This window comes from Amphiura filiformis, chromosome 3 (assembly GCF_039555335.1).
Source record: "Amphiura filiformis chromosome 3, Afil_fr2py, whole genome shotgun sequence".
Lineage (NCBI taxonomy): Eukaryota > Metazoa > Echinodermata > Ophiuroidea > Amphilepidida > Amphiuridae > Amphiura > Amphiura filiformis.
The window spans coordinates 5,118,334-5,134,133 of record NC_092630.1 but is presented as its reverse complement, the minus strand read 5'-3'; the positions used below and the strand labels follow the sequence as shown (position 1 = coordinate 5,134,133).

General features: G+C 36.9%; 1 protein-coding gene and 1 long non-coding RNA gene across 2 annotated transcripts in view; both read left to right on the top strand.

Annotated features, from left to right (window-relative positions):
• The first annotated feature begins 3,624 nt into the window (after window positions 1-3,624).
• The window catches only part of LOC140147922 (fibropellin-2-like), a 91,961-nt gene continuing 79,785 nt past the window's right edge, over window positions 3,625-15,800 (top strand). The window contains exons 1-2 of the mRNA XM_072169719.1: window positions 3,625-3,706; window positions 7,527-7,611. Of these exons, the coding sequence (XP_072025820.1) occupies window positions 7,536-7,611 (76 nt within the window). The 5' untranslated portion in view covers window positions 3,625-3,706; window positions 7,527-7,535. The remainder of the gene's footprint in view (window positions 3,707-7,526; window positions 7,612-15,800) is intronic.
• LOC140147924 (uncharacterized) lies at window positions 8,125-15,778 on the top strand. Its single transcript, XR_011858419.1, has 3 exons — window positions 8,125-8,288; window positions 11,923-12,021; window positions 15,758-15,778. It is a non-coding gene; the product is annotated as an uncharacterized lncRNA (long non-coding RNA).

Sequence of the window (15,800 nt, the reverse complement as noted above, 5' to 3'; positions counted from 1 at the left end):
CCTCGATAAATTTTTGTCTATTTTTGCATTTTTTCTCAAAAACTAATAACACAGTGGTAACAAAAGTGACGTATATTATAGGGGCAAGGAATCCAGTTACTACACTGGAATTTCAGTGACCCAAGACAAGTGGTTTGTTATTTATGATAAGAAAAGAGGTACCGCTAGAATGTACCTCATTTTCTATCATATAAACTGAACCGTTTGTCTTTAGTCACTGAAATTTCAGCGTAGTAATCGGATTCCTTGCCCCAATAATATACATAACTTTTGTATCAGTGTGTTATTATTTTTTGAGAAAAATGCAAAAATAGTCACGAATTTACCACAGGGGTGTAGTACCCCCGGAGTACAAGACTACATGTATGGTGATGGTGGTGCATTTTCTTTTGATATGTCAATGTGTGATTATAATCTCAAATCCTTGAATATATCCCGTTATTTTTGGTCTATGTAAAAACCTATTGTTGGACTTGCAGTTATGTGTTTAAAGATTATGGTAATCTCTTGTCTGTGCTTTGCACTTCCACTCTGTGCCTTGAAAACAAAAACTGGAAAAAAAATCGAATTTTCTTGAGTTTAAATAGTAACGTTATGCGCAGATCGTAAAAAATGAGTAATTTCATCTGATGAACGGCAACGCTGCATTCATAGTGGGAAAGATATCTTTTTATCGTACATGTGGTGTGCTTAGCCTGAGTCGCTCGGCCTATCTTGAACAAAATCGTCATGCTTGGCTGTTGAAGAACTAATGAATTCGCCCTACTATCACGGCCGCTTTTTGACACGAAGATATAGGGATCAAATTTGTAGTTTTTTTTTTTAAATGAATACTTGTCTACTTCTTTTTCTTGGAATTTACATCGAAGCCTGACTTTTCTGTTTCTTCAAGCGTCATCTTTCTTGCTGTGCTTTTTCTTCCATTTCTATATAGTTGTTTTTTTTCCCAATGTCTAGTTTTTGTTGTTCAAGAGCTATTTTTTCTTGTTTTTTCATCTAATTTTTGCATATCTAACTGCAATTGAATTTTTATTTTTTCCATTTCCAACTGAACATCTAGTTCTTTCAATTCCATTGCATCCTACCGATTTCAGTTTGAACTGCAACTTTCTTATCCACAAAACCTGTTCATCAACCAAAACATCAATCAATGTATTTTTGATTCATTGTTTTCAGTTAGATCATTGCTTTACTTTCAAATCATAGTATTTTGCAAATTCTAGTAAATGCAGGCTTTTTCAACTCATCAAACTCCTCCCAAGTTATAGTTTCAAGAAACTCTTCTGCATTGAAAATATAATTTATACTGTTATAAACTAAATTAAAATCAGATGAAAAAATAAATGACACTATTGGTGATTTCTATAATGACACATCCCATATAGGGTTTAGTGTGGACAAACTTAATTTGGGTCCTGCCCGGGGTCCTGTACAGGTTGTAAAAAAAGTTTATACAATTTAGAAAATATAATTAGGCAAACATGTCACTTATTGATTGTATTGAGATTAACTTGGTCGTTAAGGTAATTTCTTCAGCTAAAACATAAGTTTTGTTTCAATAAAATCGGTTTTCTACAAGCGAAGATGTGGCCAATTGTTTAAAGTATTCCTAAAACAGCTTGGGCCACTTTAGTGTCCTTGTGTAGCAAAAGTATCTGAATTGAGTTGAATCATCTGGTCGGCGCTCTTAAAATGAATAATTTTAAACAATGGGACATTTGAAGTGGTATTTTGGTTCATAAATTTGAAATAAATATCATATTTTTTATTTACGTATATAATAAGTGAAAAAAAAACCCAAGAAAACCCTCTGCTTTTGATCTGAAATCTTTAACGATAAGCATGAGAGTTCATTCCGCGATAACTTGATATGTTCGAACATGGCAAAAAGTAAAAGAAAAAAAAGGAAGGTTTTATTTCAAACTCTAATGGTGACCCGCAGGTCAAATTGCTAGAATTGTACATTAAACACACCTACACAGACACAATGCAATTTGCAGGCAGCAGCTTATAAGGGGTGGTGCAATAATTATGTGTACCCCCGGGGGGGTGAATTCTCAAAATGGTCTGCCAAAAATCGCTTGCCCCCCCCTTTGGCCGTGCCAAAAAACCTTTGCCCCCCCCTTTCGACGTGCCAAAAACCTTTGCCCCCCCTTTGATGTGCCAAAAATCTTTGCCCCCCCTTACACATGCAAGATTTTGGGGAACCCGAATTTAAAACCTTAAATTGTCTTAACATATAATGCGAGCGCTGCGAGCAGGAAATTTTGCATATTTGAACGTGTTCGTAACGTTTTCCTACGCCTTTTTAGGGCATAATATAGAAACGGTGCCCAAAATATCTGTGCCAAAATTGCTTGCCCCCCCCTTTCGACATGCCAAAATCGCTTGACCCCCCCCCTTTCGACCTGCCAAAAATGCTTGCCCCCCCTTTTGGCCTGCCAAAAAATCTTTGCCCCCCCCCCCTATAATTCACCCCCCGGGGGGTACACATAATTATTGCACCACCCCTAATCAGCGCCAATATTGCAACATTGAAACAAACAACTATACAAACATCCAATCCAACCCAACCCCATCCCCAGTAGGCAATGAGGATAAAGTGCCTTGCCCAAGGACACAACACGTTGGCACAAGCGGGGCTCGAACTCGCAACCTATGGATTGTGAGTCGGGCGCCTTATCCACTCGGCCACACGTGCTCCACAAAAAGTGGCCCAAAGCGTTTGAACCTGAAATAGGAAAGTAACCAAGTAAAGTTTTTCTGTTAGCCAAGATTACCGATTCTACTGTATATCAAATTTACGCCATGTCTCCCATTAGTTTTTCCTTAAAAGCAAAAATGCAATTGCTAATCATGAAAGTCGATTTTATGCAAATGTAAGCTTTATGCACGAAAATGTTACGAGTATTCCAACTCGTTTTCTGGACGATATAGTTAATGAGCATAGCGTTTGAGCCCAAATTAGACAAGAAACCAAGGAAAGTTATTCTGTTAGCCAAGATGTTACTGATTCAACTGCATATAACATTGTTGCCACAATCTCTTTTTATGGGTTTTTTAGGTCGTTTGGGGGAAAATGTATATCTTCAATACGAAAAGTCAAATTTTCAAATGACGGTCGGCTTTTCCTCCCAGCTACATAACATTCACTGTAAGTGTATATCATTAGATTAAAAAAAGTTTACTTCGAGGAATGTTAAATGTAAAACATATAATTTGCCATAAAATTGGTATTACATCGCGAGTTTCACAAAATCAAAATGATTTGATATCAGTAGGACATTCCTCGTATTCAGAATGTAATTTGGTGTGTCTGATGTGCTGTCAGATCCCACAAAAAAATACTGTGCAAAAGTTGCTATCCGATCCTTAAGTTGGTATCAGAAAAGTCTTGAAGTGCCAACTGTTCGATGGGCTATGGTGACAATGCGCACGACTCTTCGCCTTGGTCTCTTTTCAGTGTAAAAAGGTAATTATTTGGATTCTTTTGTTATTCATAATTAATGGCATTGGCCTAACCTTTTTAATTTCAACTTGGAATAGAAATAATTGTTTCATGTAGCCCTGACCACGTAAACGACCGTCAAATCTTTAAATTTTCGTATCCAAAATCCGCCAACCATTTCATTTTAGTCATTGGAAGCAATACGGGAGGACGTACATTTACTTTGACGATATCTTGAGTCGTGACAACGTTTAATAGGTAGGTTTGATTATCTTTAATTTTGCATTTGCATTTTATTTGGTTGGAAAGTAGCGACTATCCACAGTTTAATGTTGGCGATGTGATCATTAGGCGGTGGCGCCCTATTTAGCGTTTATAATAGCTTTGGATATTTAATTATTTTCTCTCTTTTCCACCCAACTTATCCAGGTGAAAAATGAATAAAAAATTTAAATGTCCAAAGCTAACGTTAAATAGGGCGCCTTCGCCTAATGATGTTGCATTAAACCCGCTACATAGTGTAATTTTGAATAAAATCACTTTCAGGATATGTGGAATGTGTGCCAATGAAAACACGGTGTGTAATTTGAATCGCAGGAGACTTAGAAAAAAAATACATTCATGGAAAACAGAAACACCCAAAATGCAGCAAATGTATTGAGCACAGGTTTCCAGTCACCCAATACTGGCAATAAAATGTGTAAATTGGCAACTCTTTTATTTAGGCTCTTTTTATCTTTTCAGTGTTGGTTTCTGTTTTTGTTCTCGGTTTCAAATCTCATTGTTATTTTGAAGTGTTAGCATGTAGATGGGAACAATCCTTTTATTCTAGCCTTTTGTTGCTCACTAAAAAGTTGAAGAAGTGAATTTTTCTTTTCGGTTTGTTGAGTTATGTTAATTTCTAACATAAAAACTTGAGATGAGAGGGTTGGTGCTAATCCAGACAAAAGAAGTGTCTAAATTTTACGGTCTTAAATTCGCGATAAGTTGTACGGCTTCAATTGATTTGCATTCGGTGTAGCCTATAGGCGGGAGTTGGTCGTGAAAATAGTGTAGCATCGAAATAATAAACTAACCATGTCGCCAAGTTGTATCCAAAAGTCGGTCATATTGGCGATGAAACAAGAGACTGAAATGGCCAAATATCTCTATAATGGGGCGTGCAAGTGGCGATTTGGTAATCACGTTATATTGATATGCAATACAAAAGAATTGCATTCGATCGACTTAAGGTAATTTATTCTATTCATTCGTAAATCGTAACAATAGCAATAGCTAATCTGATAATTGGTTGGGTCCATTATGAGAGTTTATTTTAAATATTAAAAAGACCTAAAAAATTAGATCTTTGGGGGAAAAAATGTGTATCTTCAATACAAAATGTCAAAATTTTCAAATAATCGTCGGCTTTTCCTCCCAGCTACATACACTTTAAGTACATATCAGTAGATTTATAAATTTTACTTCAATGAAAAATTAAAACAATTTCAATTTTTAATAATTTAAAAATGTGCTCTCATGCACCACAAAAATACTGCGCAAACGTTGATATCCGATCCCTTAAATCATCACAAACTGAGTAGTTATAATTTGATAACCAATAATCTGAGCTTACTGCTTGCAAAAGATCCAGGTTTGTGAAAACTCACAAAAGGTGCTTTTTCTTGAGGAAATATGATAAAGAGAGACATCAAAGTGCATTTTTAAATGGCATAAAAGGCATAAAGTTCACTTTTGTTTGTTACATCAACGCCGATTTCTTCGCAAAAGCAGGTCTACATCTTGGCAAATTAACATGCCTGGATGACATAGGCTAAATGACAGCTGCCCACCCAGAATTTTTTTTCTTTTTTGAGAGCAAACTATATTAAATTGCACACCCAGTAAATTATCCTTATTTACCTCCCTGATTGGCCTCCACTGAAAACTCACCCATCGATATACCAAAATCACTGAAAAGGTATCCCCAAACCATGGCACCAACTAGGAAGACCCCCCATGAGTACTAATCATGAGTACCAATCATTTTAATCTTGTTCTATGTGTTGAGTCAAAATAGTTGATATGGTAGAAGCAAACACAAACTTTGACGCAAATAAAACATTTCAAAATCAAATGCGCACGTCGTGACAACACTGCGACTCAAAAAAGCCTTTTTTTACTGTGCCTCAGTCAATACCATATTAAATACTTTTACAATTCACACCACCTATTCTACTTTAGGGCGCACCTTAATTAGTATGAACGATTGGTTTTGAATTAATTGGTATGGCGAAACGTCCTGTTTCCATCGGGACATGCACTGGAATGAGAATACAGCATACAGTGATTTTCGGGATGCCGGACCAGAATGCAATTCAGGCGCATATAATTATACCAACGCATTGGCTTGCTAACTGTGCTAATTATTCATATTTACGCTGAAAATGTTCCCGTTTCTCACACAGATGCATATTCGGGACGACGTTTGAATACAACTTATCCTACCTAAACCGATAGGGTTATCCCCTTTAAGGGCGAACATTACTGTCATATTGTCCAACTTCACTATGTCTGTAACTAGCGTGTCTTTAAAATGTATTACATAAGAAAGTTGCATATCAGAGGATGCCACTTTATATGTCATGTAAGTTGTGATTTCAGGATGGTAGCTATTTGGATCCTGTGCATGATGAAATAATTTTTAATTGGCCCAATAGTGGAGCCTTGTGGTACGCCATCTTTTAGAGGTTACGTACGTATACGATATTGCAAGAGTATGTAAGTGTCGCATAACCCACTTTGTGGCAACTAGAATAAAGGCTGTGTGTTTTAGCCTACCAAGTAACGCGTCGGTCAAAAATAATAGTTGAAAATTTAGACAAGTTGCAAATTAATGCCATTTTAAATGGTCGAGGTTCTTCTTTGTTAAAAGATAGTTATTGGATCTTTTGATTTTTATACAGAAAACAACAAACGGGGTAGAATATCGTTTCCAGTCTTTAAATGGTCAAGGTTCTTGTTTGTAAAGAAAATGGTTATTGGATCTTTTCAATGGTAAAGGCCTGTAGAAAGTAACAAACGGAGAATTAACATCAAGGTTCTTCTCTGTAAAACAAAATGGATATTTTGATTTGTATTATAGAAAGCAACAAACGGAGAATCTTTAACATTGTTTCCAGTTATTAAATGGTCAAGGATATACTTTGCAAAACAAAATGGATCTTTAGATTTGAAATAGGCCAAAAAAATTGTTTACTTGCCCTCCACCGACATTTTTAGATTTTAGTTTATACTTTTAATGCTTTTTTATACTTTTTCTGTGTGCACAAACGTAAGTCTCGGTCACAACCGGCTTGTGCTCTTTCGTGACAAAGGAGCACAATTCAGCTTGGAACCGATGTACGCACGTATGAACGCGATGTACTCGCCTCTGGTGCATGGTGCAGTCCCGGGTTCAATCCCCGGCTGTGCAGACTTGCTGGGGTCTTCTGCATAGTGTAGGTCCAGTGTAGGTCTGCTATTGACAGCCCTGATAGCGATGTACTCGCATCTGGTGCATGATGCATTCCCGGGTTCAATCCCCGGATGTGGAGGGGTCTTTAAGGGGCGCAACCCATTGAGCGTCCCATTGAAACACGTTCGAATTCGGCCTACTTCAAGCACCACATGAATCTGTGGGATGTCTAAACTATTGCATTTTCAAATCATTGAGATTTAGGGGAATGTCTATAACTGTTCCTCGATCCTCATTATATTTCAACTAGACGGAAGTCCCCCAAGCCGTCAACGTGTGGGTACTAGGCTAAACGAATTACTTGGACGCAAACATATTACACATTTGTAGGTCCAATAGTTGAACCCTGTGGTACGCCATTATGATATGCTTTGTTAACAGTAGCTATACAGTCACTCGTTGACATGATTGAAAACCCTCTGAATGAAAGAGATGATAACAATAACTTCAGGGTTATTACCGTAATTATAATGTTATGGGGGTTTAAATGTAAAAGACGTGTCAACAAACAAACAAGTTGCATGCCACAAACACACAAATCAATTATTCAATAATTACAAGACTAAACCTTTTTTCTCACAGATTGGCAAAATGACGTTCTTCACAGTGACTCTGTTAACTGCTCTACTTATGGTAGGAGTACACCAAAGCACAGCTGGAAACATCGGTATGTGTTAAACATGTGATTGAAATAATAATAATAATAATAATAATAATAATAATAATAATAATAATAATAATTACAAATAGCGAGTTAGGGCATACGCCCTAAATGGGCAGGCAACACTCGACTCAAAACTGTTTCATATTAGCTAATTTCAGGGATTAAGTACGCTAAACGTATTTACGTGTCATATAGATAACTATTGTATTTTTTGTGAGGGTAATTTCAATTTTTCATCATGCATGTTTTTTCAAAATGCCCTAACTTTGTGGGGATGAGATTATTAGTATAAATTAGGACTTAGGGCATCCAAATGACCCAGGGTCACCTGTGTTAAAAGTTCCATTGCCTCAAACCCAGCTCTATGACTGGCAACTTCTGACTTCCGGGCCGAAGACCTTGTTTATCAATCAATCGATTTTATCAGCTCAGTCACGGGCTCAGTGTAGCTGTGTCAACGCTGTCATGGCTGTGTAGCTCTATTTTTGTCCCTACTGATTTTATATCTGGTGTTTCAATATCGACAAAACCCGCGTCCGTGGTTCGTGGAAAATGATTCGTCATGACAGTTTACATGTTTAGGAAGGTCTTCAATCGATCTAATTCGTAATGTACTGTATAGACGAGGTGTTTGAATGATGTTACAATTCATGAATCATGTGAATTACATTGCAATTCAGGTAAGCTTAAATTTTCTTTAATGTCATGAATGATGAATGTAGAGGTGTACCATGCACAACTGCATGATGCTGTTACATTGGTACTACTAAAGCCTCCAGCATACTTTCCTGCCGCTTGCCGCTGCGGCAAGCGGCAGGGCGTTTCAACCAATGACAAGCCTTTATTGTGTCCGTTTGTCTGCAATGCGCGTGCGCCACGCCGCTCAGCGGCAAGCGGCAGGGTAGTATGAAACCAGCATAAGCTTAATATTCTCATGTATAACTGTAAATCATTTGCAAGGTCTTTGGTTTCATACTACCCTGCGCTTGCTGCTGAGCGGTGTGGCGCACGCTGATTGGCATTGGCATACATACTATAAAGTAATTCTTGGCCAAGCTCGAACATACCTGTTGCATCCATGTAGCGTACAAATCGTGTCACCGTACGCAATCATGTAACATGACATGAGTGCATGCTTTCTACTGTACCTCACTTAGCGCACTATGTTCCAGCTTGGCCAAGAATTTAATACTTAGATAATAGGCATATAGTTTAGCTGCAACTCTATGTCAGTATAACGGACTAGATTAGGCATATAGTTTCTGCAACGCATAGGCCTAGATATAAAATTGTTAATTCTGATCTTAGCCAGTGGCTGTGGTTTAGCTTGTAAGCACTGCATTTCATTGAGTTCCTGTATGTCGCCTAAAACACGGTAGAGGATATGGTTCGCGTACATGCATCATTACATAACACGCTTGTCGAGAGATGCGCACTAGCTGCACGAATGCACGCGCAACTGAATTTGTTAATTTTAGAATAAGGGAAGTTTTCATGGCTGTTTGTTTTATAGTTAATTTATTTTCCCCTAAATAAAACTAGTTTTAGTTATCAAAATAATAATTTATGGTAACTGACTAAAGAATGACAACAAATGATAGGAATTTTTGTTTTTACTATCCTCTCATTATGATGGACGACAGACAGGTCCAATTTTTATCGTAGTGTGCGCCGGCATCCACTACGCAAAATATTGGTCTTGCCTGTCGTCTCTCATACGATAAGCAAAACTCTTGCCAACCCCCAACCCAACCCCCTTGCCCCCCCCCCCAGTAATAAGCCAAAATTACGAAAATGTTACCTTTTTGCAGTAATTTTGCACAAAATTTGTTGGTTTTGCCCCCCAAAAAAAAAAATTCACTTTGCCCACTCAATGCCCCCATTGGATGAGAGCATGATTTTTGGCATTGGGTGAGAGCAAAATGTAAAAAAATTTGGGTCATTGGGTGAGAACAATTTTTTAAATGGAACTTTTGTGTTAGAGCCGAAACAGCACCACAGAAACCTCAAACATCAAATTTCTAGTTCTAAATCTAAATGGCTAAAAGTAATAAAATCAGTGATAAATGAAAGCTGCTGTTCAAACTGAACTTTGGTTGACAGATCAAATGCAAAAATAGGGTGTCTTCCGGTGACAGAGCATTTGTTAGATTGCCAAACTCAAAAACAGGGTTCGCAGGTTTTTGCCGCAGGTGGAAAAAACCGTGGTTTTAACCGCGGTTTTAACCACTTGGCAAAAACATTTTTTGCCAGTTTTTGCCGGCAAAAATGGCAAAAACTAAAAAAGTGATTTATAGTTCAGTTTATTCATTTCATTTACAAAAATAAGTTCCCGAGTGTAACAAGGCCAGATTTTGTAATTATAAGCAATATATTAAGATATTAAAGGCATGCATTTTCATTGCTCAGGTGCATTTAATCGAAATGTGGCATGTGATCACAATTCAAAACTTTATTAACTTTTTCATTTTAAGGACTTGATGAGACAAAAAATATGTTGAATGATTCATCAAAAGTTGTGTGTTACTGTTTATGAGCTTTCTGTGTCACTTTTAAATATTTGAGTGACTATATGTGGGTTTTTGTTATTTTTTGCCATTTTTGCCGGTTTAAACCAGGCAAAAACTGGCAAAAACAGTTTTTGCCAGGTTTTTGCCACTTTGCCGGCAAAAAACAGGTTTTTGCCGGCAAAAACCGAACCCTGCTCAAAAACTTTACAATGTGCACAATCTTGGTCATACTGCAATGATGATTGTTTAAATTCATGCACACAGTTGTCAGGATGAAATAACTTCATGGTTTGATTGACACACATTTATGTTACAAACATGTATGTCAAACTGTTTAAATTGAACTCCTGTCAACTGTGAGCATGTTTAAAAGTATTGAAGTGAGGTATGGGACCCCCCCCCCCCCCGGGTCTACACTCCCTGGACGCCCATCAACTTTGGTCCATGGATGAGGGCTCAGTCCCCCCATGTTGGAAAGGCTTTCATGGGGTATGTTCCCATTATTAGTGAACTTCTGTATTTTTTAAGTGGGAGTAGGTCCTTTTGAGAGGTCAAATATGGTGAGTTGCCAAAATCAGATCATAAAATATCCTTTCCTTTTTGATCAATTTTCAATACATACAATCAAATAAAAGTCTGAGTCTGCTGCTGACAACTCACCACACGTAACTTTCAAGTTAAATGACCCTCCACATTTTAAAAGTAGGCCTACAAACATATCCTGTGCATGATATACATCACAGTTTTACCAAACACAACTCCAGTATGGTACTCTGACTTAACTCACCACATTAAGAACACACTAATAAGGTTCTTTCACTTCCGATTCCAACCATAACCAATGAACATAAAATGCTACATATCCAATCTTCTACATTAGCTAACTCTTGATTTCCAATACTCTGAAGATAACAACCATATTTGAACTCACATTGACTACATTTTTTTTATTCCCATTTAGTGAGAAAGCCCACTATTCAGAAAACAGAAAACCTATCACCCAAGGTCCGCTATTCAGAATTGTGGGCTTATTTTCCTAATAAAAAATGACATGCTAAACAGAAGACCCGCTAATCAGAAAAGCCATTAATCAGAAGGCCCACTACTCAGAAAATATATTCTGAGTAGCGGGTCTTCTGATTAACGAAATTTAATGAGCCCTTTTGAAGAATCACACCCAGACAACCTGCCACTCAGAAAACCCAGTTCTCATGGTATCATTAGAGTTAAGAGGTTAGGTTAAGGTTAGGGCTAACTCAGTTCTTTCAAATGATAAAAGCAGGCCACTATATTATAGTCATAGTGGGCATTCTGAGTAGCGGGTAAAGGATCGGATACAGCCCGCTAGCCAAAAAATGCTAGTCGGGAAAAAAATTCTTTTACATAAAATACAACAAAAAGCCCACTATTCAGAAAGTCCATTATTCAGAAGGCCTGCTGCTCAGAAAATTCTGACTAGCGGGCCTTCTGAAAAATGGGTTTTCTGAATAGCAGGTCTTCTGACTACCAAGTCTTCTGAGTGACAGGCTGCACCCAACATTCTATGCCATGACCAAATCTCATCAAATATGTTTGTGTAACTCCTAATGTGACATCTTAACATATTAAAACTCTCCAAATATCTTCCCCAGGAATGGCATCCACCATGGGATCACAATTAATTGATTAATTTGAATTAATAAAAATAGCACTACTTTTCTTGCTGAGTTCTAAAGATAGACCATTGTCCAGCTCATGATACAATAATAATATGCTTTTATTTATTTTTATGTTTTTACATTATGTTTGCTTTATATACACTTAGAATGGCTGAGAAATCTATTGTACTGGTCCACCAATTTTTTGAATGGGAATTATGACAGCGACAAAAGATACTGAATTTTGATTGCATCTGCAAAACAAGGTAAATCAACATTTGCATTGGCTTAGGAAGATTTTTAGCACATTTGCAACGCAAATGATGCTATTGTCATGGTCCAGATTTGCTGTATGTTTTTTTTTTTCTTGCTACATCGTTTTGAGCAATGGATCTGGTAATTTGAGGCAGCGATCTTTGCATGATCGTTCATGATTGTTACTTATTTAGCTAGGAAAATTCGGACGGAAAGTGTCATTTTTGGAGCATTTTGTTACGAAAATTTTTACCAAATTTCATGGAATAGTCTCCTATGCAGACTGTTTGTGGTGCTTTTCATATTACAAACACTGTACAAACTCCTTGATCTGGCGATTTTGTAAAAGAGATGTTGAACTTTACTGCTTCAATGCGGCTACAATGTTTGCTTTTCAGTGTTGCTTTGCCTTGCATTCGCAAGTCAATAGATAAAGCACCAATTGGGCTCGTGCTGTCTATAGGCCCCTACTTCTGTCGAGTCATGAGCAATTAATGTCTCACCTTCTCCAAATTAGTGCACATTCAGAACGATTGTAGCAAAACTTAGTTTATATCATTGGCACTGACACATTTAATGCTAGTTCAGACTTTGTGTCTTTGTAACATATTAACACCTTTCTAGTTTTTCAATTAACACATTTAGTGCTACAACATTTAATCGTTTATTGGTCTTGAACATATCCTGTACACTGTAAATATGAACTTAGAAATGTGAGGAAAAGTGATTGACTATAGCATGTAAGAAATTAATGTCCAGACTTGATGTCTTTTTAACATATTAAGGGGGTACTACACCCCTATGGTAAATTTGTGACTATTTTTGCATTTTTCTCAAAAAATAATAACACACTGGTAACAAAAGTTATGTATATTATTGGGGCAAGGAATCAAATTACTACGCTGAAATTTCAGTGACTCAAGACAAGCGGTTCAGTATATATGATAGGAAATGAGGTACATCCTAGCGGTACCTTATTTCTTATCATAAATAACAAACCGCTTGTCGTGGGACACTGAAATTCCAGTGTAGTAATTGGATTCCTTGCCCCTATAATATACACAACTTTTGTTACCAGTGTGTTTTTAGTTTTTGAGAAAAATGCAAAAATAGACACAAATTTATCGAGGGGTGTAGTACCCCTTAACACCTACTTGTTAGGTCATTGTTAAGGTGGTGTTAAAGGCAAGGTTTAGGGAAGTCATGAATTCCAACATTTTTGCAAATATCTCCAAACCTTTCATGATACAATCTCAAGTCAGTTTGTACTTATGTAGGGATATGTTGGCCATGTTATGAAGGTAATAAAACTGTTGCCATGGTAACCAAGCAGTCGCTATTGGCTTCTGACCAATCACATTGAAAGTTTTTGCTGTTTTTTGAGTCGCAAATCACTTCATTTGTCCCAATAAAAGTATACTCACATGTTGAGTCATGTTCCTGCGCACCTCCACTGATTTTCCCGTAAAAAAAATACCAGTGGAATTCCCCCTGGGGGTCAAAGTGAAATTTTTGTTTTTTTGGCCACAGATTCCACATTACTTACAAACTTTTTACGGGAAAATCAGCAGGGAGGTCATTCTTGATGTTCTTGAATGATTTGACACCATTTCCTAATTTATTTGGACATGTGCAATTTCAACCATATGAGAGCAGTATCCAGGTCTGAAATTTCTCGGTCCCTGGAGAGCAATAATCAGAGGAGGTAGGGTGCTGAAAACACTGCCGAAAATCTTTACAAATAATTATCTTCTTCTGTGCCAAAGATGAAAACGATCCATAGATCTTTAATTTGCATTTTAAACCACCTTAAGTTGTAAATTTCTCAGTATCAATAAAATAACTGAGCAAACATAGATAATGGAATTATCTGTGGAGCAAATTAATATGCTTAATTCCAATCAGTTAATTTCAATCATTTACAATCTGATTATATTATCTTCTGTGCCAAAGATAAAAACGGTCCATAGATCTTTAATTTGCATTTAAAACCACCTTAAGTTGTTGTACATTTCTCGGTATCAATAAAATGACTGAGCAAACACAGATAATGGAATTATCTGTGGAGCAAATTAATACCCTTAATTCCAATCAGTTAATTCCAATCATTTACAATGTGATTAAAAAACTAAATTCATGTATAAAGGGCTGTAACTACAGATCTATAATACACTGTAAATGAAAATATCTACATGTTTCAATAAAAAAAAATTGATGTAACTGCTCACAGCAAACCCAAGAATAAAACCACCCATATTTAGCGGCACACAAAGTACACAGGTTCACTTCCCACATACCTAGTTTATGCATATTTTTAACATAATGTGACATAAAAATGAACAAATATGCTACAATTTTTATTGAACCTTACCTCTGGCAAAACTACACTTTTCCAGATTATTGTGCAATATATTATATATTTATTTGTATGGCGCAGTTGTATATAGGTTACTGTATATTGGTTACTATATATTGGTTATAGATGGTACATTTAACTCCACAACTTCAAAAATACGCACTTACACAACAAAAGTCCTAACATTCCCAGCAACCAACTCCACACAACTCAACCCTAATACCTTCAACTATAAACTACAAACCAGCAAACATGAAACAATCCAATTATACCAAATTTACATTGCCTGCCCAATGCAACCAGCCAAAAACCTGTCAACAGCACCAAATACACTAACAAATATCTACAATCAATAAGAGAGGTACACCACTAACCACTACATCTCAAATTAACTTGTCAGTATACCTACTTTGTGCAATTTCACTGGTGCTTATTTGAATTATGCGATGTCTTGAAGTAATTTGGCAACTCAATTTTAGTACAATATTGTATTTCTAATGTATTTTATAGTGTTTTTTAAATGTGTTTATAATTATGTACTGTGTAATTTTAGTTCTTTTATTTGGTGTGTGTGTATAAGGGACCCCATCTAGTGGGCCTGCGTGCCTGTTCGGGGTTGCCCTTTTGCAGCACACACCACAATTTGATATTTTTATGTGCAATGAAGGTAATAAACATGATAAACTAAACTACACTCTTTATCACAGCCCTGCCAACAAACTAATAAAAATTAACAACTGCACTTACAAACAACATAACAAATAAAACCTGCACACAACCACCAACACAATGAATTTCAATTCCTGACCATAACCCATAACAAACCTACTACAGCACCATTGGTGCTCTTGTTTACATTTGGGGAGCTAAAAATTTAAAACTTTTTAGTGGGCCCTCTGCGGTGGCAGACGGGTTTTCCACCCCGAGTCAGAAAATTTTGCAAAATATAGGTCACAAACACTCTTTCCTCTATTTTATCACAATTTGTTAACTCCACCTATAGGATTATTGGGGGGAGGCTGAAAGGTATTCAGGCTCCCACAAAAATTAATATTCAGGGGGCTGAGCCCCCCTCCCCGTTCCAAAGCATATGATTTATGTGCTCTTTGACATCTGTGGTTCAATGCTGTTGCAGTGGTACAAACCGCATGAGCGTTAGTGCAGCGCCATATATTAAAAAGAGATGTCAATTAAGGTAAAGCAATATTGTAACATAGTTCATAGGGACACCCTCAATGTTTTTCAAACTCTACCACACGTACGTACACACATTTACCAGGACCAGGAAGAAGCATACTTAGATTATAGGTATTTACTTAGTATGAAAAAGTTATTCTTTCAACTCCTATAAAATGATTATTCTGTTGCAATTTGTTTTTGTTTTTTCTCAGGGATTTGTTTCTCACTTCGGTCTGTTTTTGCCGGGGGTTTTGC